Here is a 27,113-nt window from a genome sequence, read left to right on the forward strand (position 1 = left end):
AGTATTATTTATGCCATGAATAAGCTATAAAATTCCTAACCAGAATGATTTAATAAATATAATTTTTAAAATTATGAAATAAAATTTATTAAAGATCAGCAAAGTTTCAATCTAATAAAATAATAAATTCAGGATTTTCTTCATTTCAAGAGACTTTAAGACAAAGTAAAAATATGTTCCTTTGGGGGCCTGCAGGTGGCGTGGTGGTTAAGGCACTGGACTCCCAACAGGGTCAACCACAGTTTGAATCATGGACCTTGGCGGCTTGCTTTCTCAACCTTCTCTCTTTCTCTCTCTGTCCCTCTCTGTTGAGTGCATGTGTCTTGTAGCAAATTAAAAAATAACGACAACGATAAATAAATTATTCTTTTTTGAGAGAGAGAGATTTTTTGCAACAGGGCATATGCACCTGCCAGAGAGACAGAGAAACAGAAAGCAAGAAATCACCCCCCAGGGGGCAATGGTCACGCTGCAACCCCTTCTCATCCATTCACCTCTTGGGATTTTGGGTGCACGCACACACATGCCCAGCGTAACTTTGAAGCCATCAGGTCTAGGATTTGAACTGCGGTCAACCACTTGAGAGTCCACTGATATAACCATTACACCATCTGCTGGTCCCCAATAAATAATTCTTTTAAAAAAATGTTACTCTGTAATAGAATATACAGAGAGGTCACATAAAGACCTATTTTTAAAGCTCATCATCATTATTATTGTTTTTGAGAAACAAGAGCAAAAGAAAGCAAAAGCAAGAAAGACAAACACCCTCAACATGGGCCCATTCTGTGATCTACTCTTGGTCTTTCCAGCCAGCTAGGACTACAGCACACTTCCTCGGCATGTGAGGTTCAATAACATGACCGGACCTTCAATCTTCTTTATGATCCTGTGTGACTTGAGCAGAATACACTGCTGTGCCGCTGAGCTAGCCCAAGACCCAGCCTTCGTTAAGAAAGAACTGCTTTTTTTAAAATATAGCTCTCTACATACATATATATGGAGATATGTAAAAATTACTCCAATTAAATAAACCAAATCTAACTATTGTATAATTATCCTAATTATCTACAGTCACAGATTTTAAGTATTAAAATTCTCTCATAGCATTTAAATGGAAATTACTCAAACACTAAAGAAAAGGAGATTATATCATCTTTTCTTTGACTCAATTATTCTACTAAAAATGTTAGAAAATACCTAGAGCAAAATAAAAACCAGAGGAAAAAAAAGTCTGATAGTTAATTAAAACATCTAATCTAATAGTAATGAGTAAAATATATTTTTTCTAAAGAACTATAAATATTAGAAAGTTAAATAAACAATTATATGACTTTTAATCACAAAAGCTTTGAAGTTTTATCCAGTCCAAACTGTAGTTGCTTTCACATAGTCAGAATGGAAAGAATACACTTACAACTTAAAAAATAAACAAGACACAAAGTTTCTTTTAGGTGTAATTTAGGCGTTTATCTCTCAAAAGATATGATTAATATACTCTCTTATTTTCTGTAGAATCATAATTATTAATGTGATAAAAAAACTAATTACCAGAAGTCGGAGATTTGCAGCGATCCTCAGGGACCACAGTCCCTTCACTGATATCGCACAGACCGGCTAAAAAAAAAAAAAAAAGCATATATTCACAAGTGCAATACTGTCTGTTTACAGCACACATTTAATTACTGCTCCTGTAAGAAAACCCAGTAAATTAAGAGATTGTCAGTATTGCTACTATGCTCATTAGGTTTAAAATAGGAATATAGGAACATATTAATCTTGAAACTAGTCTGATACAGCAGTCATCATTTATACAAATTAAAACATATGTTGTGGGACCAGCAGTTGGTGTAATGGCTACGTCACTGGACTCCCATATAGTCAACTGTGGTTCGAGTCCCGGACCTGATGGCTTAAACTCACGCTGGGCGCGTGTGCATGCGTGCCCAAGATCCAAAGAAGAGAATGGAGGAGAAGGGATTGCAGTGTGGTCATCCCCCCTGGGGGGTGATTTCTCGCTTTGTGTCTGTCTTTCTGGCGAACGCACGTGCCCTATAGCAAAAACCTCTCAAAAAAGAAAAAAAATAAAAAGATTGTAAGCAGAATTTCCAAGAGATAATTTACTATTACTCAATAACATTATATATAAGACTTTGTTTAAAATTGTAATGTATGTGCATTTGACATACTTCTTACTGAGAGTTTTCTTGATGGAGAATAAAAGTATGGTAATTTTTACATCATTAGGACCCTCAGTACTAACCTCAAAGTGGTTTTCCCAAAAATGTCTCAAGCACCTCCCCTAAATATATTTGAATGATAATTAAGAGTATATTTTGCTATCTCCAAATATGCAATGTTTGAAATACTGCACATTACTTATCTTTAGGGCTATATATCTTAAAAATTAAACTGTCATATGTTTTAAAGCACACTAATAAAATATTTTCTTTTCATATATACATCAATAATATAAAAATTATCTACCTTTTAGAATATCCCAAATTCTTAGCTTAAATCAAAACAAGATATTTCATACTACAGACAAGAACTAAAAGCTATTGGGGACCAGCAGTTGGAGTAATAGGTAAGTCTCTGGACTCCCGTGTAGTCGACCGCAGTTCAAGTCCCAGATCTGGTGACTTAAACTCACGCCAGGTGTGTGTGTGTATGTGCCCAAGATCCCGTGAGGAGGAGGGATGGTGGTGTCACCATCCCTTCTTGGGGGGTTATTTCTCACTTTCTGTCTGTCTCTCTCTCTCTGTCGTTCTGGCGAGCGCATGCACCCTATAGCAAAAACCTCTCAAAAAAAAAAAAAAAAGAAGGAAAAGAAAAAACAACAAAAAAAGGAAATAAAGCTATGGTAAAATACAAAGCAAACACATATTATGAATATTAATTTGCCTAGTGATCATTAAGAAAAAGCCTCTGTTAATTGTTAAAAAATTACAAATAAAAACGTGTCAGGAACATAAACTAGCTGGGTAACAGTAAGGTATCACATGTTAAAGGCTTCAAAATCAGGTGTGTCGACATATGTGCATGTCTGACTAGTAGCTGTTTTCCCATAACTTTGGGAAAAGACAAGAAGCCATAATGACTACTGTGATGAAGAAAATTTCTGTAACATTTTTAGAGAACATTGGATACTGAATTGGGTTTATAAGAATATGAACCATATATTGGGTTGTAAAATGTAATGACATATTTTTGCATAGAAAAACAGAAGAAAATGTAATGACAAAAATTTTTTGCATAGAAAAACAGAAAAATATATCATGACTTTTCTGACAACTCAATATTATCTGTTTCCATTAGGAAGAGGATTTTTCTTTTGTTTGGTTTTTAATCTTCATCAAACTAATGGTTTTGGGGAAAAAGTCTGTTTTTTATAATTCTATGATGATAGATGTAGGTGTAGGTATGCATTTAATCTTTGACAAAATGTTTTATAAATGAACTCTTTCTTGAAAGAACACCAAGCAGATCTCAAAAAAGTAGTATATACTCTAGTATTATAATGTGTCTAGTACTGAATAAAAATAATCAATTTTGAAATTTTGACCCCTTGGTATTTCTATTAACTGCTACTAAACACTATAAAAATGTACCATGTGTATATTTCATTCTAAAAATAGCTCAGAAGGAAACATTATGAAGTGGAGTTAAAGAATGTGGAGAAAGATTATTTAATTTATATACGAAAATGTATCACAGTAACTATTAAATGAACAAAAATCCCCCTCAATGCCATCTGTCTTACGCAGAGTAAGATCAAGGTGCAGCCTCCATGGTGAGTTGGAGTGCATCGTCCTCCGTGGATGTCCCGCCGTTACCTCTGATTTTACTCCCTTCCCTCCTGTGTACTTCCCCACGACCGTCGCTCTCTCTCCAGCCACACACTCGTCCCTGTTTTTGGAACTCATGATTTGTACTTGCTGTTCTTTTGCAATGGAATGTTTCTGTCACAGATTTCCTCATAGGTAACAGCTTTCCTCATTATCTTTTTACCTTCTTTATTCTAGAGCCACCTGCATACTCTATTTAAAATGTAATATCCACGTCACTGATAGTTCAAATCCCCTTTCCTTTCATGATTTCCTATGATATTGCTATGGTACTTACTATCTGTTACTTATTTTTCTCACAGTCTGTCTTTCCTAGGAGAATGGGAGTGCCATGAGGGCAGTGCTTCTTGTCTGCTTTGCTGCCATAATTGCGTGCAGCACGTGGTAGGTGCTCAGTAACTAGCCCTCAAAGAACTGAATGAATATAAATAAAGTAATTTCACGGCATCTAATCTAAGCCATCCTCTCTGTTAGAGCCAGAATCCTTTCAACAAATATTACTAGAAAGGCATTTATCTTGCAGAATTCTACTTATCCCAACCCAGTTAGCTAGCTGATCATAATCAACATTTACTGTTTACTTTTTGCCTGATATGGATCTAAGTGCTAACTCAAAGCACTTAGAGCTGGGTGAAAAATAAGCAGTTTCATCCTCATCTTAGAGAAGAAGCAACTGAAATACTAAATGTCTTACACAGGGACAGAAACCTAACTATTTTTGGAGACAGTCCATTTCAATGGCACTATTAGATTTACTTTACTGGTGTAAAGTTCTGCATATATTAGGGCAAAATTTGCACGCATAAATAAATACATAAATAAATAAATAAATAATCAAGCCTGCTTTAAAAATAAGGAAGAAATACAACATACAAAAAAGTATCATTTAAAATCTATACTTCTCACATGAGTGTGTTTAGCAGTTTTGGGCACACATTAAGTTGAGGTCAACAGTAATAAAACATCCAGCCAAGTGCAAACAATGGTTCAGTCAGGAGATCAGGGAGGCTGCCTGTGCCACCTCACTTAATGATACTAACTTTTTTTTTTTTTGAGAGGTTTTTGCTATAGAGTGCGTGTGCTCGCCAGAAAGACAGAGACAGAGAGACAGAAAGCGAGAAATCCCCGGAGGAGGAGCGGGTTGCCATGCCACAATCCCTTCTCCTCTATTCTCCTCTCAGGATGGATCTTGGGCATACATGCACAAGCGCCCGGATTGAGTTTAAGACACTGGATCTGGGACTTGAACTGCAGCCGACTACATAGGAGTCCAGTGACATAGCCATTATGCCAACTGCTGGTCCCAGTCCTGATACTAACTTTATGAGGGAATCATCATAACCCTTTTACCCAGGAGGACGCTGTGCCTCAAGAGAGGTCTCTTCTCTAGTATCACACACTTAAAAGAGGGTGGAAATTTAAACTCTTATCTACCTAACATGTTTCACATGAATTCTCTTGTGCCACTTTGTTCTGTATGTAATTAATTTTTATAATCTGATCATAAGACTTAGCATTTACTGCTGATAAACTGAATTTTTCTTGATTAACTTTAGTGTTTCTACCTACAAGTACTTTTTGAGTCTTCACTCTGCTATCAAATGTAGTAATACCCCTTACATGTGGCAATTTTGTTAAAAGCACACCTTCCCTTTCAAATTTCAAATAGAAAGCTTCATTTACCATATACGATACATGACAAAACATAATCATGTGTTATTCATTATAATATTATATATCCACTAGCTGAGGTGAACTAGATCAAGATTTATCAGGACATAACTTGGCCCACCAGGTAAGTGGACTAATTAAGGCGAGCTGACAAATGTTTGCTATACAGGTACAGACAGTAAAGTTTGGGCTTTCTGAGCCAAAAGCCTCTGCTGTGACAACTCAGCTCTGCTGTAGCACAAAAGCAGCCACAAGCCCTACAAACATAAGCCTGGTGCAGATCCAGTAAGGCAACATGTATGAAATCAGATTGGAAGCCAGGCTTGGCCAGCAGATGGCAGTTTGCTGGCTCCTGGTTTAATTAGCCCTGCAACCGACACGCTGAAGTAGGTATTCAGGTCCCTTCCACCTGTCTGGTTCACAAATACATCATGACCTTCTTTATCAAACACCTCATTAGTGCCAGAAAACATTACGTTAACAAGCGGTCATAAGTGATCATAAAGATAGTTAACAGATTTAAAGCGTAAAATTGATTTTGTTATAATCTCCTTACAGTGACCAGCTCATGACTTCTACCGATATATGTATGCACTGAAGGCACTCATTCTACAGATCTGACTAATGTGTCTATCAAATGAACTTATTTGTAAATTATTTGAACTTGACCAACTGCAGGTGTCTTTTAAACTGATGAACTTTTTCCAATACCTTTTTTTTTCAATACCTTTTTATTATTGATTGGTCTGCCTTATTTATACAAAGTAGCTTGGGCTTTAATTTTCTTTACTAGTTTTCATATCCTTCAGTGAGAAAAACCATTCTTTCAATAGAGAGTTGAGAAACAAAGTTATTTATTTCTATATTCTGTTTTTTTAAAGGTCATTTAAAACCATCCCTTAATTGGAATCTGTATCCCTCCTTCCTTACACTACTTTGATTGCAAGCAACCATTGTTTTATTCTCATTATTTGGAAGTTAGCCTTCATTCAGCACATTGATCTATGCAGTATTTTTATTTGTTCTTGACGGTTTCCCTTATTTAAATTAATAACAGTATTTTTTTTTTATTTATAGTACATACACACATACACTCTGAACCAGTACTACTGGGGCCCACATCTATTTTTCCTTATAGTAAAATCAAACACAACCTTCATGTTTTAGAGCCTCCTAAACATAAATTTTGAAAAAAAGACTTTTCCATATGTCTAGATATAGCTTTTTGCCTATAGTTTCCTTCTTTATCACTATCAGCTTCCAAGAATAAGAAATTTTTCTCCATATGTCTATCATTTCCATACCACTAATTAGATCTTATTTGGGCTTTAGAATTACATCAAGACAAACTTCCCCTGTTGTGTTTCACTTTGTGAATGATAAAGTGACGGGCAAAAGAAGACATATCATGTGTTTCTCTTTTAGCAGAATTAGACTTTTAGCTGATAGCATGGCAGCTGCAATACAAAGAGTCTTTAAAAAGTTAATGAAGGGGCCCACAGATGGCATAATGGTTACATTGCTGGATTCCCAGATAGTCTACCTCAGTTCAAGTCCTGGACCTGGTGGCTTGAAACTCACCCCCAAGTGCATGCGCATGCATGCCAAGATGCTGAGAAGAGAATGGAGGAGAGGAGATTGCAGAATGGCCACCTCTCCTGGAGGGTGATTTCTCATTTTTGGTCTCTCTGGTGAGCGCATGTGTTCTCTCCTTCCCCTTTTGGGATCTTGGGCACGCACGCACACACACCCAGCATGAGTTTAAGCCACCAGGTCTGGGACTGAAACCATAGTCGACTACATGGGAGTCCAGTGACATAGCCATTATGCCACCTGCTGGTCCCACAAAAATCTCTTTAAAAAAAAAAAAAAAAAGTCATGGGAAATTTGTATTATGACAAAAGGATGGGGTGGGCCACATCACACAGTATTTAAATGCTGGGCATAGGGAGCCAGATCTAACATGGCCAACTGCAGTTCAAATTCTAGCCACAGTAACTTAGAAAACACACCAGGCTTCTGTGCGTGCACCAAATCCTGACAGGATAAAGAAACGAAGGAGGGACCAGCAGTTAGCGTAATGGCTATGTCATTGGACTCCCATGTAGTCGACCGTGGTTTGCATCCCAGACCCAGTGGCTTAAAACTCACGCCGGGCGCGTATGCGTGCGTGCGTGCCCAAGATCCCGAGAGGAGAGGGGATTGCGGCGTGGCCATCCCCCCTGGGGGGGGTGATTTCTCGCTCTCTGTCTCTCTGTCTCTGTCTGGCGAGTGCACACACCCTATAGCAAAAAAAAAAAAAAAATGAAGGAAAAAGGATTGTGGTGGTGTGACTGCACCCTACTGGAAGGTGATTTCTCTCTCCTTTTCTGGAAAGGTCATACACCTTCTGGCAACAAAATAATTTAAAACAAACAAATAAACAAAAAACTGTGTAAGGAGTTAAGTTTTTTTTCTATAACTAAATAAACTCAGATTATAATTCTAGTTCTTGCAAACTTTCTGAATGTACCAGCATATTTAATCACTATCTCCATGGTAGCTTAATAATTATGAAAACAGCCCATATTTTAATGAATAGTACAACTGTAGTATATTATAGCTATAACACATTTAACTTAGCCTAAACTATAGTACCTTATAAAATAAATTCAGGAGTGAGACTAAGTTGTTTCTTTTTTTTTTAAGTTTGCTATGGGCATATGTACTTGCCAGGGAGAGAGTGAGAAAGAGAAAGTGAGAAATCACTCCCCAGGGAGATAGCCATGCCGCAATCCCTGCTCCTCCTTTCTCCTCTTGGGACTTTTGATCATGTATGCAAATGAGTCTGGCATTATTTTCAAGCCTCCATGTCCAGGACTCCAATCTCCCAGTCAACGATGTGGGATACAGCCGCCTTAACCTCTAAATCATCTGCTGGTCCAAGAATATCTTTATATCAATGTAATTAAGGAACTTTATTACCATTTATTCTACACTTCTAATTTTATTTGAAATATAAATAAGTATCTTTTAGAATTTTAGGGATAAATATTTAAGAAGTTATTCTGTAGCTTATTTTCAAATAGTAAAAATAACTATTTTATAATACTTATAATATAACACTAACTACTGACAAACTAAGGCATGATAATAATGGGCAAATATCTTAAATTAATCAAGAAAAACTCAAATAGTCCTGATCCTAAATACCTAATTTTTCAATATTAAATGAAGCAACTAATAATATAACTGATTTTATATAGCTTACCACAGAATAAGTAAGATACAGTGAAATTGGTAAAATTGGTTTCCATCCTTGGATAAATTTAGGCATTTAATATCTAGCAATTTTATGTAATGTATATAAGGTATAAAGTAAAAAAGCAATTAATTAGCTTTAGGACTAGTATAATTTTTAACACAAATTTATAAATAAGTATTTAAAGTTTTTGTTCTTGAGGAAAAAAATCATTTTCCTGTCACGATTATGTTCCAACTTAAAGACATCAGACTAGGACATAAACATTTAAATACCAGTTTCTACAGACATATGACGAGATGAATCTAAGTAATGAGTATAGTGTTTTACTTATAGAATGTTCTAATAAGTTCTTTTAAAAATAAATGAGAAAAAAGGATAATTTTACAGACAAAGAACAAATATGCCAAGACATAAATGACTTACTTAAAAAGGAAGAATGGAGTTTTTTCACAGACTCAGAATACAAGCTAGAAAGGCCGCCCATGCAAGAAGTCACAATCAGCATACCTTAGTGAGGCAATGAAAAGGGAAAGGAAAAAAAAGGAGACAAAGATACTACAATGGTAGGGTTGAGACAACAGTCTCTGCTGAAGATATAACATGACAAAATGATAACACTCACAAACAAAAATGGAAAAAAGAGATTGAAAAGAAAAAGTCAACAATCAAGCCAAAGTGATAGAAAGGTCTATTCTCTCACCTTTGAGGACACAGAAGTGGAGGTGAGTTTTTCATGAATTGTAAAATTAACGGTACTAGCTAATAATGTATTGAGAACAATTAAAAATAAATCTCAGAATTTTAATTCAGGGGTACTGAATTAGGAAGTATGGATCCCAGAGCTCCCCAAACACCGCTCCAATGCACACTGGTATTCTTCAAATACATTAAATATGCACCAAATACTATTCCTCTCAATCCCTTGTCTAGCTGGACAGGCCCTCGGGGGCCTAACAAACAAACGATTTTGTTTATTTTCATTTTTAGTTTTTTTGCCATATAGTGTGTATGCTTGCCAGAGAGGGAAACTGAGAAATCACCCTCCGGGGGAATGGTCATGTTGCAATCTCTTCTCCATTCTCCTCTCAAGAGTTGGGCACGCACATACCCGTGCCCAGTGCACACACTTGCCCAATGTGACTTTCTACCTGATGGGCCCCAGACTCAAATCATGTTCAGTCACGTGGGAATCTAGCATTTTAACCACCATGCCACCTCCTGGCCTTGTGAAGGCCAGTTATTACTAGAAACCTCACTGGTAAACTCCATATGCTATGCATCAAGGGCAACTGGTTGTGCATGTCATGAAGCAAAAAAAACGCAGGGTATACTGGTAGAGAGAGCTAACTACATACATGTTCCATGAGGTAGTAGTGTTAAAACATTTAAGATTAAGATTAATTGACTAGCAAACACAAAACTAAGAATGCTATGAAGAGAATTTTAAATTAATCTGGACCTGCTCTGAATCAGTGTGAGAATGCTAATTTTTTAGAATCAAACTTAACTTTTACACCTATTTTTTTTTTTTTCCCATGGGAATGGTTTCTTTGAATTATACAGTTGAAACAATGAGAGGGACCAGCAGTTGGTGTAATGTCTCCATCGCTGGACTCCCAGGTAGTGGTTCAAGTCCCAGATGCTGATGGTTTAAGCTAATGCTGGATATGTGTGAATGCAAATCCAAGATCCTGAGAGGAAAATGAAGGAGAAGGGACTGTGGGTGGCCAACCCCACTGAGAGGTGATTTTTCACTTTCTATCTTTCTGTCTCTCTGTCTTTCTGGCGAGCGCACACGCCCTATAGCAAAAACCTCTCTGAAAAAAGAAGAAAAAAGAAAGAAAAAAGAAACAATGAATTGTTAGTCTCGTAGAGACCAATTAAAAATATAAAATTTTGAAATTAAATTCTGTTCTATAATAATGACACAAATATTCCTGTCATTATAATTTAGTTGAGGAAGTCTAACACTGATTCCTTTCAACATTAAATAAAATTCTAGAATATTAAAAACAGAAACAAAAACCAGTAACAGTACAAAACAAAAATAAGACTCATACCTGCTGGTAGTTTTTGACAATTTATATCTACAGACTAAATCAGGCAAGTTATTTACCTAACTGAAGTACTTAGATTCATAGAAGTCAGTCAGCATTTTCAGAAATCCTACAGTCAAGATTTCTTTTTCTCTTTGTTTCGTTTTTACCTCCTGAAGGTTGTCGAGATTTGCGAGGAGAACGGGGTTCTCTCCGATAAGGATCATTAGAGCCATATAATTCAATAGTGCCCAAGTTGAGCAGCACTGCTTTCTGGAGGTAGTCAACCATTGCAATGCCATTACAATTGCCAAAAACCACCCTGAGAATAGGAAAAAAGCAATTATTTTAGCAAAAATCATTATAGGAAAACACAGCATATAAGGCTGAACACAAAAGAATGATGGGTCTTTCAGAAAATTCTTTTTTGAAACCAAAGCAACCATGGAGGTGGAAATACAAGTTACAAATGCCTTCTCCTGGAACTGCTTAGATATTCTGCAAACATTAATTACTCATATAACTAAATCAATCGATCATTATTATCAATTATAAAAATACCTAGCATAGGCATTAAAACTTCATCAAACATAGAAATTTCCCACACTCAGCAATGTCAAGTATATTTTTCTGCTTTGAGAGCATTTTGAACCCTCAGAGAAAGATACTCCTTCCACTACGAAAGTAAGAAATTATACAGTGCGGAAAGTTTTGGTATTTCCTACAATCAAAATTAAACAGTATAAAATATCAGTTTTGGAGGCCTCCATTTCTAGTGTTTAAATGCATTCTTGATTACAAGTCAGGAATTACAAAACAATCAACTAAATAAAGAAACTTTATTCTTTTAACATCTCTTAGGCCAGGAGTTGAAAAATGACATAAAAGTAGTAAGAATGAACAAGCACGAACTACGGTGATTTGAAGAGTGCGTGACACATCTAAAGAAGAAAATCTCAACTTAGTTCCAGCTGACTAACTGTCATGCAGGAAAGCAGACATGGGCCAGATAGATTTTCTTCAGTTGAAGCTCTAAATATGAAATTACACATTATATAATCTTGGTGACTGATTCAAATTTTAACAAGATGCAGAAAGGGCCAAAAAAAGTAATTCCAGTAAGGCCAATAATCAATTGATCTGCAACTACTTTGAACATTTCTATTTTTTTCTTTCTTATTCCCAGTTTATTTCCTTCATGGTTGTGGGCAATAGAATATTTAAAAGGAGGTTTGTGCTCTTACATCATGGGGTAGCAAATAAATGACCTAAGCGAAGACCCTATCCAACTATAGGCAGTGTTAGCGGGCTGTACACTGTGAGAGAATAGGTGGTAGCAGCTACAAGGAAAGGGGAAAAAAATGAATGTGTCCCTAATTCTGGCATTCCAGGAGGAGACTGTGACCTACACATGACAAACAGCTTTGGAACAGAGCAGTTAGGCAGTTTTTCTGCAATGCAATTTTGATTTTTGAAACAAACAAATGAACAAATGAAACACATAAGCCTATCAGGTTCTGATAAAAAGAATATTGTAGTTAACACTATATACTTAAGGCTTGAGTTGATAAATAAAACAAATATGCCTTAAGTATAGAATAATCCACTACTCAACTATTTCTATTCCATTAAAATTTATACAAGTTAACTGTTGAAACGAAACAAATTACATGGCTCCAGTTCATCACTTACAGGATCTGTTCATAGTACACACAGTCTTCTGGTTCATATTGTCAGACCTCTATTATACTAAGTCTTAAAAAAATTATTTCTGTAAGTCTATACAGGAGTATGTACACTGACTTTAAAACTTTATATTAAAAAACTCATTGGTCCACAAGGTGTTTATTTTTATAGCAGAAAGTAGTGTATCCATACCCACAGTGAATTATTCAGAACAAAATTATATTTCAAATAAACATTAAATTTATTCTGAAAATTAAAGTTAGGCAAAGGGGCCAGCAAGTGTCATGGTGGTTAAGGCACTGGACTCCCACATGGCTGACCACAGTTCAAGTCCTTGACCTGGTAGCTCACTCACTCTCTCTCTCTCTCTCTCTCTCTCTCTCTCTGTCCAAATTAAAAAAGTAATAATAATTGGGACCAGCAGTTGGAGTAATGGCTACGTCGCTGGACTCCCATGTAGTCGACCATGGTTTGAGTCAAGGACCCGGTGGCTTAAACTCACACCAGGTATGTGTGCCCAAGATCCCAAGAGGAGAACTGAGAAGGGATTGTGGCATGACCATTCCACTTGGGGGCTCATTTCTCATTTTCTGTCTCTCTGTCTCTGTCTTTCTGGCAAGCACACACATCCTATAGTAAAAAGAAAAAAGAAAAAAAAATAACACTCTAAAAAGTAATTATAACGAATATAATTAAATAATTCTTTAATGAAAAGTTAGGCAAGAACACTTTAGATAATGATAAAACAAAGGCCATGCTTTCTATTTTTAAAAATAATATGAGGTATGGAATTCTATGAAGAATCTGAGGAAACAAAGCTTATACTTACAGTCCATAGGAAGAATTGACTGCTAGGCTGGTAATTTGCTGTGGTGGTTCTCCACCCACCCATACCAACTGAATAACTAGCTCTGTCTGGTAACCTGGAGACTGTTTAAGTGGTGAGTTTTTAACTCTGAAATAAAGAAAACGATGTTACTTTTGGACTCAATTCAATCATCTTATTAGCTTATGTAATTACAATACTTAGTCACATAAAAATAACTTTATATACGAAACTATACTAGATATCTAAAAAGCTAGCAGAATCCTGCCTTCTAGAAGCATTTAATCTAGTAGAAGGAACTAAACATGTGCATAAATAACAAAAATTTTAAAAATTGTATGCAAATTCCACATTAAAAAAAAAAAGGATGGCGGGGTAAATAAGGAGGAGGAAAACAATGGGGAGGAAGGTGAGAGAGGGCTGAAGGAAGGGGAGAGAAGGATATAAAGAAGACTGAAGAGAAGCAACAGCCTAGGAATTAAGGACAGGGGGAAAAAAACCAAGCTAGGAAAAAAAATACAAATTAGAAAAGCAGACTTAAAACTTAAAGACATGCACCAGATGGCAGTTCAGTGCTAATATAACTGGAATCCCACGGAAGGTCCCAGATTCGTGTCCCAGGGCCTCCCTACACACCAGGCACTCATGCACATCCCCCTGCTATGGACTGCCTTAGATGGGATGGATAGGAGTATTGGGTGTGCACTGACACCCCCCCCCATGGAAGACATAAATAAACAAACTCAAAAACTGACCAAATACATACAAATTAAAGAATAAGTTAGGAAAAAAAAAAAGTGAGCAACTGATTTTTACAGGACTACTCTTACTATATTAATAAAATGACTTTGAGGTAATAATTTTGAATGTACAGCCTCTTTTTCCAGTAAGTGCTGAATAATGCTAAAAAAAAAAAGAAAAAACAGTATTCTTATAAAACATATGCATGCCAGATAAAGAAGCAGAAAATCCACATTCAATGATTAATAAAGTTTAATTTGGTTCCAGTAGAAAGAGTTATGTAATTAAAGTGAGAAGTCCGTACACTCAGAAAGGCCAGGGCCAGAATTCACAGGGTCTTCAAAGGTTTGATATTGGTAGAAAGAATTCTGGCATCTTGGAAAGCTGGAGTTTGAGTCTTAGCTCTACCACTTCTCATATAAAAAAGTGAGGATATTACTACCATTAAATTTATTCTGAAAATTAAAGTTAGGCAAAGGGGCCAGCAAGTGTCATGGTGGTTAAGGCACTGGACTCCCACATGGCTGACCACAGTTCAAGTCCTTGACCTGGTAGCTCACTCACTCTCTCTCTCTCTCTCTCTCTCTCTCTCTCTGTCCAAATTAAAAAAGTAATAATAATTGGGACCAGCAGTTGGAGTAATGGCTACGTCGCTGGACTCCCATGTAGTCGACCATGGTTTGAGTCACGGACCCGGTGGCTTAAACTCACACCAGGTATGTGTGCCCAAGATCCCAAGAGGAGAACTGAGAAGGGATTGTGGCATGACCATTCCACTTGGGGGCTCATTTCTCATTTTCTGTCTCTCTGTCTCTGTCTTTCTGGCAAGCACACACATCCTATAGTAAAAAGAAAAAAGAAAAAAAAATAACACTCTAAAAAGTAATTATAACGAATATAATTAAATAATTCTTTAATGAAAAGTTAGGCAAGAACACTTTAGATAATGATAAAACAAAGGCCATGCTTTCTATTTTTAAAAATAATATGAGGTATGGAATTCTATGAAGAATCTGAGGAAACAAAGCTTATACTTACAGTCCATAGGAAGAATTGACTGCTAGGCTGGTAATTTGCTGTGGTGGTTCTCCACCCACCCATACCAACTGAATAACTAGCTCTGTCTGGTAACCTGGAGACTGTTTAAGTGGTGAGTTTTTAACTCTGAAATAAAGAAAACGATGTTACTTTTGGACTCAATTCAATCATCTTATTAGCTTATGTAATTACAATACTTAGTCACATAAAAATAACTTTATATACGAAACTATACTAGATATCTAAAAAGCTAGCAGAATCCTGCCTTCTAGAAGCATTTAATCTAGTAGAAGGAACTAAACATGTGCATAAATAACAAAAATTTTAAAAATTGTATGCAAATTCCACATTAAAAAAAAAAAGGATGGCGGGGTAAATAAGGAGGAGGAAAACAATGGGGAGGAAGGTGAGAGAGGGCTGAAGGAAGGGGAGAGAAGGATATAAAGAAGACTGAAGAGAAGCAACAGCCTAGGAATTAAGGACAGGGGGAAAAAACCAAGCTAGGAAAAAAAATACAAATTAGAAAAGCAGACTTAAAACTTAAAGACATGCACCAGATGGCAGTTCAGTGCTAATATAACTGGAATCCCACGGAAGGTCCCAGATTCGTGTCCCAGGGCCTCCCTACACACCAGGCACTCATGCACATCCCCCTGCTATGGACTGCCTTAGATGGGATGGATAGGAGTATTGGGTGTGCACTGACACCCCCCCCCATGGAAGACATAAATAAACAAACTCAAAAACTGACCAAATACATACAAATTAAAGAATAAGTTAGGAAAAAAAAAAAGTGAGCAACTGATTTTTACAGGACTACTCTTACTATATTAATAAAATGACTTTGAGGTAATAATTTTGAATGTACAGCCTCTTTTTCCAGTAAGTGCTGAATAATGCTAAAAAAAAAAAGAAAAAACAGTATTCTTATAAAACATATGCATGCCAGATAAAGAAGCAGAAAATCCACATTCAATGATTAATAAAGTTTAATTTGGTTCCAGTAGAAAGAGTTATGTAATTAAAGTGAGAAGTCCGTACACTCAGAAAGGCCAGGGCCAGAATTCACAGGGTCTTCAAAGGTTTGATATTGGTAGAAAGAATTCTGGCATCTTGGAAAGCTGGAGTTTGAGTCTTAGCTCTACCACTTCTCATATAAAAAAGTGAGGATATTACTACTTACTCATAATATGAGGAACTTGAGAGTACATATGGAAACGCTTCGTAAATGGCCAAATTACACAAAAGTAACACATTTTCATTATTAAAGATTAGAAGCCAATGACGATTTTAAAATCTATTTGGAGTAGATTAATTTAGTGGACGTACATGAGATGAAGTAAAACAAAGAGACTATTTAGGAAGTTCCTAAGATTCTTCTGATATGAAATAATAGGAAAAAAGGGTAGATTTGAAATACATTATGAAGTAAAAATGAACATTATGAAGTAAAAATACATTATGAAGTAAAAACAAAGTTTGTGGATGGCTGAAGCCTTGCAGTTACTTTTAATACTCTGACACAAATGAGATACCCAATAGTTACTGAACGAACGAATACATGAGTGACACTGGAGACTGATTAAAGGCAGGGTAGGTAAAGAAAAAGAACACATAGTGATTCTATGGTCAAAAATTAACAAATAAATCAAAAAAATACTAGGATGAAGAGATAATTTTATGGGAACATGTGGTAAGTTTGAGGTGATGGTAGGGAGCCACAAGGGAACTACCCTTAAGGCAGTTAAACGTATTGCCAAACTTCATGAACAGTGAGTAACTTCATGCCTAATTTACACTGGTTAACTTGTGATACACATGTTAACAAGAGAGGTTTATAAAGTGTGAGACCTTCTTAGGAATAAATAGTTATAATACCTGCCATATTAGTCAATCTCAAGTGGATTTGAAAGATACTTTTTTAAAAGTTAAAAGTGTACTTTTTGGGTGCGACTACTTTTACAATAACAAAAAAATCTACTGTGACTTTAAGCTGAGAAGAGTTTTGATTGGACAGACTCCCTAATAACTGCTTTAATAAAACACATGTAAATCCTGGTTACTGGTTACAATTCATGAGGCTCTTGCTTCGGAGTTAGACCTTTGAAATAAAAAGAAGTGCAGGAAGATTATTCGGTGTTAACTTGCTGACACTAGACTCAGCTATGAACATGCTCAAATCATCTATTAATAGGATGATTAATAGCTGATAGCTGTAGTGAGAAAGACCATGGCATTTGGATGGCATTTTCGTAAGGTAATAGTAGGTCATCATCTTCTGTTAAATGTGACTCACTGAGGGTACCAATAGTGTGAACTGAACGACAGATACTTTCAGCAGTGCAAGGTCTGCAAGGCAATGAACGCACTGGGAACGTGTACACTAGCTGAGACATAGTTTCTCAATTCTTCTCAGGGAAACTCCCACTAATCAGCTGCTGCTATTTATCTGAGAAGTCAGAAATAAAGACAGGCATTTCATCCCCACCCAGAGATGGCTATGAGATGGGCATAGGCAATGGTCCAAATAGTACTGCTTATCCCGTCAGGACTGTCAACTCTGACCTGTCTTGTCATAAGAAAGCAATGAACTGAAGATGCTTATTCTTCGGGTAGGAAATGACTTAATGTTTTAGACTGCTGGATCTGTGGCCACAAGCCTGAGAACATGAGGAAGTCAAAGAAATCATAAAGTACAAATTAAATGAAGTATTCTAATTTTGCTGCAGAAAATGTATATTTATAAGGAACTGCTAGGTTGTTAAAACTCTTAAATAAATAGAGAAATATGTTACCAAAAAAACACCCAGAAGACAAATTGTACTTTATATGCTTACAAAAATTAAACTGAAGAAAGAGTTGGAAAAGAATACATTAAGGGAACCAGCAGTTAGCATAATGGCTATGTCGCTGGACTCCCAAGTAGTCGACCGCGGTTCGCGTCCCGGACCTGGTGGCTTAAAACTTACGCCGGGCGCGTGTGCGTGCGTGCCCAGGATCCCGAGAGGAGAATGGAGGAGAAGGGATTGCAGCGTGACCATCCCCCCTGGGGGGTGATTTCTCGCTTTCTGTCTCTATGTCTCTCTCTGTCTGTCTGGCGAGCGCACGCGCCCTATAGTGAAAATCTCTCAAAAAAAAAAGAATACATTAAAACCAGAAGGAAGGACATTACTGAAAATTTTATAAAACGAAGTTTGAAGTAAAATAGTACAAAGTACGTAAGAAAATGGAAAAATGTAGAATTGTGTTCTGGGTCTCATTTTACCTATACATGTTGTAGAATTGTAGCTAAAATGAGATGTATGCGTGTGAGACAGGAGAAACACACCAAGACAGACAGAAGGAAAGAAACCTTGAGACCTTCCTGATAACATACAACTGCTTAGCCTTAATGCTTATGTTGTTAGATCAGCTTCTCCTCGACACTGTTTACATTTGAGCTGGGTGGGCACTGTCCTGTGCACCACAGTAGGCTACTTAGCACCAGCCCTGGCCTTGTTTTCCACTGTTGTGACAACTAAAAATGTCTCTAGATATTGTGATGAGGGCAAAATCAGTCCCAGTTGAGAACCACTGGCTCTTAGAATATACAATCTCAAACTTTAAAAAAAAAAAAAAATTAAATATTTTTTTAAATTTGTACTTTAAAAATATTGTGATTTTTTTTTAAAAAATTATCAGTCTTCTCTTTTGAGTGAGTGCATTTTTGATTTCACAGACATTCTTTTCACAGAAACTATTAATATTCACCCCTTGAAGAGATTCTGCCAGATGTAAAGCAACACAGTGCAAAGTCTTGGTTTGTTGTTGTTGTTGTTGGTTTATTAACTTTTTTCCATGAGCCAGAGACGACAGCATTCTCAACAGGCACAATCCACCTCAAGCTTCAGCCAGCCCCAGATATGGGCACACATATTCCTGGCACACTTGGGAAGGTCTCTGATGCAAACCTACACATTTTTCATGTGGGTCAGCCTAGTACAATGCTGTGACTGACCACCGTACCACCATCTGACTCCCTTGGTTCTTTTAGAAGGCGCACCTTCTCTGGCTTACTACCCTCCATACCTTAGAGCTACTACAGTCTGACTTTTGCCTCCCACCACTGTACTGAATCTCTTTGACTTCTTCAAGAAAGACTTTTCGGTCCTTATCCTATCCTATTTTCAGATTTTCTAATTCCATCATGATGATGGATTATTTATTTTAAAATGTTTCAATGAATACAATGAGTATATCCTATTTTGGTCAGTGAGTGCAATTCATATATTATCTAAATGTATAATGGACTCCTACTATCAGGTCACTGGAAAGGCATGACATATTTTTCTATTCCTATTTTTATTCTATTTCTAGAATATTTTAAAAAACTTTTATTTATAATAGAGCACATGTGTATGTATGAGAGAGATACAGACAGAAAGAGGCACCTGTCCCAGGGTCTCTTTGGGCCATGACCTCTTTTCCCCAGAACTCCAACTTGTCAGGATGTTAGGTATGCACCTAGCATGATTTCAGGCCAACCCAGGGATCTGAACCTGAGGTCAGTCATGTGGCTTCTAGCGCTACAGGTCAGTTTGCTACTGATGTGCCACCAGGCTTGGCTATAAATAGAATATTTCTAATTATGTAAGTCTTCATGTAATTCCTCAATCATTGTTTCACTTTTCTGTCCATATCCTATAAAAAAAACTTTAAAGCATTCAGGATTTTAAACTAGACAGAAAAAAGGAAGAAAAATTATCTAATTTACATGTGTATGAAAAGCAAAATGTATTTAAATCTGGACTGCTAAACTAAAAGCTTTAAGTAAAGATACTGCAATGTAAGAGAAGATTAAGTAAGTAACTACTAACTGACTGCACCTCTAATTTAAAGACTGAAAAAACTGATTTTCACAGTGGTAGAAAGCAGTCTGAAGACAAATATGATCCACATAAAAATCCCGACTTAAAACATGAATATAGAAGAGTGAATGGTACATAGTGAGAACTCCCATGCTACTTTACTATTAGGTTTGGAAATCAACTCTCAGTATTTTAAGGTTAAAATCATGGAATGTATCATATTCCTCTTGATGCCACAGAAATGAGTTAGATTAACCACAGCAAAATACAGAAAGGGCCACTCTTGGACATTTTAGAAAATGTTCCACAGCTTTACTAATATTTCTATTTATGTAAATGTATACTTACATAAATCGAAAGATAATCCAAAGCGACTCTGATAGTCTATAACTTACTTTAAACAAGGTACATTATCACGAAGCCCATCAGAAGAGCTGCTGCTGGTGGATGGATGAGACTGGGGAGGGATGGGCTGAGGGTTGGAGCCTCCCACGGGTGTTGGCACAGGTGGGGGCTGCTCACCCTCTGGAGATTCCACATCATTTATCTCATATAACAGTCGAACTTCAAGCATCTGTTGTAAAAGTAACAGTTAACCTACTCCTAATAATCAATGCTCATTTTAATACAATTTACACAAACATGTATGTGCACACATGCATAAACTTCAGCAAGAAGACTACTTTTAAAGGTAAAGATTTAGCAAGGAAAAAAAAATGTTTCTTACACAGCTGTTCAAAAACATGTTGTAGGGACCAGCAGTTAGCATAACGGCTATGTCACTGGACTCTCATGTAGTTGACTGCAGTTCGAGTCCTGGACCCGTTAGCTTAAACTCATGCCGGGAGTGTGTGCGTGCGTGCCCAAGATCCCAAGAGGAGAATGGAGGAGAAGGGATTGTGGTGTGGCCACCCCACCTTGAGGGTGATTTCTCGCTTTCTGTCTCTTTGTCTCTCTCTATCGTTCTGGTGAGCGCATGGTCCCTATAGCAAAAACCTCTCTAAAAAAAAAAAAAACAAACAAAACATGTTGTATGTACTCATGAGAGTACACACGTTACGATTTTAGAATTTATAACACTCATATTAATACATTAGAGTACATTCATATTGGCTTCCCTAAAGTAAAATACAATATGTATTTAAGAATTTAAATGTATCCTAAGTAAAAAGATAAACAAAAAATGTTATTTATTACAAAAGACAAATCACAATGTAAATACTAAGGGTAAAAATTTTATACAAAACTGACTGCAAATAGTCTAAATTATCCATAAGTTTAAAACTGTTAGGGTAGTAGACAATGAAAATAATTTAGAAGCAATTTACCGGAATGACTTCTGTAATCACTTCCTGTTTGCTGAATCTATAAATAATGACATGAGCTGAAACTCCAGCTATACATAGCATTCTACTTTCTGGACACCACGAGATGATCTGAATGGCATATGGATCTTCATCTACAATGTCTGTGTTTGGCCTGTCATCTTTATTTCTTGACTTCTCAAAGACTTTAGATGTCTTCAACTTATATAATACTTGTAGAGTTACTAGTAAAAAGATAATACATGTTAGGCATCTTAATATAAAAATCAAATATAAAGTAATGCTTAATCAGTCATACTATGTAAGGAAAATAGTCTATATTTATCCAAACTATAGTTTCGTTTCTCAGTCTGTATTATACAAGTGGTATGTATATAGTAATAGTCCATTACATATTTAGATAATGTATGAATTATACTCATTGACCAAAATAAAATATACTAAATGTATTCACTAAATACATACATTCATACACAAATCCATCATCATGATGGAACTATAAAATCTGAGAATAAATAAATAAATAAATAAATAAATAAGTAACAAAAAGATTTGGGGGTCAGCCCTGTGGCCTACTGGTCAAGGCAGGTGGACTCCACATCGCTTGCCAAGTAGCTTGAATCCTCACTCCAACAGTTTGAAAAATATGGGCACATGTGTACTTGCATGTCCAAAGTCTTAACAGGATGGAGGAACACAGGAGAAGGGATTGTGGCATGACGATGCCCCATTGTGGGTACTTTCTTCTTCTACCTATCTCTATCTCTGGTAGGTACACAAACCTTCTCGCAAATTAGTTTGCTATGTAGCGTGTGCACTACCCAGAGAGAGAATAAGAGGAAAAGTGAGAAAGCACTCCTCAGGAAGATGGCCACATCAAAATCCTTTCGCACACATTCTCTTCTTGGGATGCTAGGCATGCACACACATTTGCCTGGTGTGATTTTCAGTCTCCAGTTCGAAGCTTCAACAGTGTAGTCAGCCTATGAGATCCATGCTACCTGCTGGCTCTATTTGTACATTTTTATTTTTTTTTGCAAAATCTTTTTTAAGTTTGATTTTATTTTTCTTTAATTTTCCAGAGGTAGCGCCAGCAGGTAGCATGGAGGTTAAGTGGGCTGGATCTCACATGGCTGGTCGAATCCCGAACCCAGAAGCTTGAAAATCATGCTGGGTGCATGTGCATATGTGCCTAATATCCAGAGAAAAAAATGAAATGGAGAAGTGACTGTGGAAAGACCATCTTGCCTGGGGGTGCTTTTTCACTTTCATTTTCTCCCCCTATCTTTCTCCCTGTCAAGCACAAATACCCTAGGGACCAGCAGTTAGCATAATGACTATGTCGCTGGACTCTCACGTAGTCTACCGCAGTTTGCATCCCGGACCAGGTGGCTTAAAACTCACGCCGGGCGTGTGTGCGTGCGTGCCCAAGATCCCAAGAGGAGAATGGAGGAGAAGGGATTGCGGCATGGCCATCCCCCTTGGGGGGTGATTTCTCACTTTCCGTCTGTCTGTCTCTGTCTGTCTGGCGAGGGCACATGCCCTATAGCAAAAACCTCTAAAAAAAAAAAAAAAAAAACCCTAAAAGAAAAGCTTAAAAAAAAAAAGTATAATGAAAATTATAAATAATATACTTCATTTTTAAAAGTGATTTTTCTACATATTTTCTCTAAAAGAGGTACCAATATTATCAAATACTCCTACATGAGAAAACATAATATACCCTAAGTTAGCTGGATTTCTACTGAATGCTTCCTATGTATGTTCTGCAAAAATTAGTCATTAAAGGCATTCTTTCCTTTCTTGCTACACTGTGTAAGTATCAGGTAAAATTCACAAAGAAAACACAAACTTTTGGAATGTAACTTTAAAATCAGACATCAAAATAATTCTAGAAATTTCTGTTGGTTTGAAACATATTTCCAGCTTCTCATACCTCTGAGTTAGAAGAGAAAGTTTGAAGAAATTTAAAGGATTTTAATACATCTGTGGAGAATTATTCTTGATTTACCAATATTCTTAAGAATATCTTTAGTAGAAATTCTAAACTTATATACCTGATAATCAGGCATTAAATTTATAGTCCCTAAATTTCAAATTAAATAATGCTTAATGAAATTACTATGACTAGGATGTATAAAATGATTATGTAACATACAACAAATAATAAATCCTCAAAATACTTACTTGCAGAAGCATCCCAGAACTTAACTGACCCATCAGCATGCCTATGAAAAGCAAATGAGTTAAGAATATAATAAAGAAAAAAATTATATTTCCCCTTCTTTAAGCATATATTTTTACTTAAAAAGACAGTCAATAAAATGCGTAAAAAGTAGATCTAAAGGTAAATTGGACGGTTTTTAATAATAGCTTATTTTTCTGTTATAGCATAAAGGAAACTCCTGCCCAATAAATTAAAATTCATGTAGTCTTGATCATTATACTTAGCTATTATTGATTTACTTGATAAAAACAGAGTCTCACTTACCCTGTAATAATTATTTCAGGGTAGCTTTGAGCACCCAAACCCCAATTACCTCCATTGATGGGCCATTCCTTTAAGAAAAGAACACTGTATAAGCACTTCGCAAGCACATTAAACACCCTCACACATACACATCTACCGAAAGAGTGAGCAACAGAGTTTGCTTCCAAAAATGATTTTTTATACGTTTCGGATACAAAAAGTTTTGATATTATCAAAAACTTCCAAAGCATAGAAAATATTAATAATAAGTAGAAAGTACTAAGAGATAATTAATACTGAAACTCATGTTCAATACCTTTTTGCTGTAACCCTGACGTTTCTGTCTAGCTCCAACGGAATAAAGTGCAGGAATTAGGTCCACAGGACAATCAGCAAAATATTCACAACATGTAACAGGAGACTCATGTATACTCAAAGGGTAGGGATTTTCAAATATAGGATATCTTTACAAGAAAAAAAAAGAAAAAATATTTATTAATTTAATGAATTATAACCTATTATTAATACTATGAAAACTTACAAATATAAATTCTAAAAGAAATGATTGGGTGGTTGGGAGAGTCATGACACATGTTTGCATAGAAAAATACAAAAAAAGTCATGACTTCCCTAACAACCTGATAAATTGGTTTAATGTATGTAAATATGTAAAAAAAAAAAGTTTTTTTTATAATAAAAGAAGCGCAAACGGAATAGTAAACAGGCTAAAGATGCAACTATTAATATATACCATGTCTTATACACTAGACTAAGTACTAAGTCCCATATTTATACACACATATACATGTGTACATATATATATAAAGTCTACTTCTTTATCCAAACTTATGATTGTAGGCATTTTACAAAGGAACAGAATCTTAACTGTGCTCTTAAGCTATTAAGTTTGCAACAACAGATACCGTATCCTCACATCAGCAGAATACAAATTTTCAGTCTTTTCTCTCCATCAGTCCAATATTTAATCCAGAACATTCTTTTTTAAATGATAATATTTTTAAAAAATACACTTTAAATGTTTCTTAGATATAAATCATTTTATTGAATAAGGCAAAAAAAGCTTTTAAAAATGATAAAATTAAACTTAAATCCTATGTAAATATGCAATGATAGTTCTTTTCTAACTTTAAAGTCCTTACAATAAAAATGGTTACTTAAAAACATCTGGAAAAGTGCTGGCAGGTTGTGTGAAGATTAGGCCAACTAGATCCCATGTGGCCGACCCAACAGTTAGAGTCCCTGACCCAGTGGCTTAAAAGTCACATTGGGCATGTGTGTGTGCACACACATGGAGAAAATGGAGAAGAAGATATTAAGCATGGCTGTCCTTGGGGCTGAAGGGTGTGAGTGGTGTAGGGGGTGGTGCATGGGAGAGTTCTCACTCTCCTCCCCATCTTTCTCTGGAGACTGCAAGTACACTTAACCAAAATAAACAAACAGAAAGAGAAAGAAAGAATGAAAGAATGAATGAAAGAAAGAAAAGAAAAGGAAAGGAAAGGAAAGGAAAGGAAAGGAAAGGAAAGGAAAGGAAAGGAAAGGAAAGGAAAAAGAAAAGAAAAGAAAAGAAAAGAAAAGGAAAGGAAAGGAAAGGAAAGAAAAGAAAAGAAAAGAAAAGAAAAGAAAAGAAAAGGAAAGGAAAGGAAGAGGGGAGGAGGGAGGGAGGGAGGGAGGAAAGATATCTGGAAAACCAGACACTGACTAAAAAAAAATCTAAAAAGTAAAAGTGGTCAGTATGCAAAAATTAGATGCATGGATCAGTATAATACTGACAATAAGTTTTAAAAACAGAGGAGAAATTTCAGAAAAGTCCTCTAATATAAACCAAACTAGTATCACTCTTCTCCAAACAGAAAACAAACCCAAAACAAAAGTATGTGTTAATAAAATAGCAACCAGGGTCAGCAGGTGGCATGGTGGTTAAGATGCTGGACTCTCCCACGGCCAATAGGAGTTTGAGTCCTGGACCTGACAACTTGAAAAGAATGCCAGGGGTGTGTGCATACATATTCCAAATCCCAGGAGGAGAAAGGATTGAGGTATGGCCATCCTTGCTGGGGGGTGGGGTGGATTGAGGGGGGCCTGATTTCTCACTTTCCCCCTGTCTCTCTCTCTCTCTCTGGCAAGGGCATTCACCCCGATGACAAAAAAAACTCTCTACTAGATCTCAGTAGGAAAACCCTGCCCCCCACCATGGTCTACACAGATACTGCCAAATATTCCCAGGGGACAAAAATCTCACTTTGAGTGAGAAACACTAAAATATTGAATGGGTAAATTCAATCAAAATCATGCTTAATGATTATTTTTCAAGCTATACACTAAACAATACAATATTTTTACATTCAAACAATTTACAAAGAAACATGATATCATCTTTGATAGAAAAACAACAATATGGTACATACAATAAAAAGTTATGAAGAAGCTAATGGTGGAGATTTACAAATCAGATATAAATTTTTTTTTGGGGGGGGGGCGAGAGGTTTTTCGCTATAGGGCACGTGCGCTCGCCAGACAGACAGAGAGAGACATAGAGACAGAAAGCGAGAAATCACCCCCCAAGGGGGATGGTCACGTCGCAATCCCTTCTCCTCCATTCTCCTCTTGGGATCTTGGGCACGCATGCACACACGCCCGGCATGTGTTTTAAGCCACCGGGTCTGGGACGTGAACCGCAGTCGACTAAGTGGAAGTCCAGTGACATAGCCATTAAGCTAACTGCTGGTTCCCATAATCAGATATATTTTTTTTAAAAAAAGGATAGAAAAAGTTTTAAAAAAGAAAGGAAATCTGACTTGGGAAATTAAATAGATTTAAAAAATTTTAATTTTGCCTACTTTTCCTATGAGCAAGAGAGACGGAGAGACAGCACCAATAGGGTCTCAATGCTGCGATTTACCACCAGCCACAGCCAGCTCTAGATCACAGGCACACACATATTCAAGGTGGTCTTTAGAAGTGAACCCAGAACCCTCATATGAGTCAGCTTCAGAGAATGCTGCTGTTTACTGCTGCACACCATCCAGCCTAAAAGTTGTATTGATGTTTGATGGCAGTGAAATAGCTGGAATAGTTTGGCTATTGAGAATTATTTAAAAGACATGAAAAGTGTCTGTTCATATGTGTTTAACACAGAGTTCAGTTTTCCCAAGGAATGAGACGGCTGTGGGAAGACTGACACATTGGGTTGGAAAGGAACCCTGAATCCCTGTAGTTTACAGTAGGAGGCCGACAAAGCGTTTATAAATAAAAAATATTATAGCAAATGATGATTTAAAGAGAAGAGTAATGAAATTGGCGCTGTGTGAAATTAATTGACAATGGTATTCATGGCACATTTCAACAGTGAATGCATAAATG

At 36.4% G+C, this 27,113-nt stretch overlaps 1 protein-coding gene across 2 annotated transcripts in view; it reads right to left on the reverse strand.

Annotated features, from left to right (window-relative positions):
* STXBP5 (syntaxin binding protein 5) overlaps positions 1-27,113 on the reverse strand; it is a 174,201-nt gene that overhangs the window by 46,289 nt on the left and 100,799 nt on the right. For both annotated transcript variants that reach the window (XM_006154953.3, XM_006154952.3), the window contains exons 12-19: positions 24,049-24,196; positions 23,754-23,821; positions 23,450-23,490; positions 21,266-21,486; positions 20,333-20,511; positions 15,091-15,216; positions 10,970-11,121; positions 1,552-1,617 (exon numbers count right to left, since the gene is read on the reverse strand). In XM_006154953.3, coding sequence (XP_006155015.1) covers positions 1,552-1,617; positions 10,970-11,121; positions 15,091-15,216; positions 20,333-20,511; positions 21,266-21,486; positions 23,450-23,490; positions 23,754-23,821; positions 24,049-24,196 — 1,001 coding nt within the window. The remainder of the gene's footprint in view (positions 1-1,551; positions 1,618-10,969; positions 11,122-15,090; positions 15,217-20,332; positions 20,512-21,265; positions 21,487-23,449; positions 23,491-23,753; positions 23,822-24,048; positions 24,197-27,113) is intronic.

The sequence above is a fragment of the Tupaia chinensis genome, unplaced genomic scaffold, assembly GCF_000334495.1.
Source record: "Tupaia chinensis unplaced genomic scaffold, TupChi_1.0 Scaffold000427_1, whole genome shotgun sequence".
Classification (NCBI taxonomy): domain Eukaryota; kingdom Metazoa; phylum Chordata; class Mammalia; order Scandentia; family Tupaiidae; genus Tupaia; species Tupaia belangeri.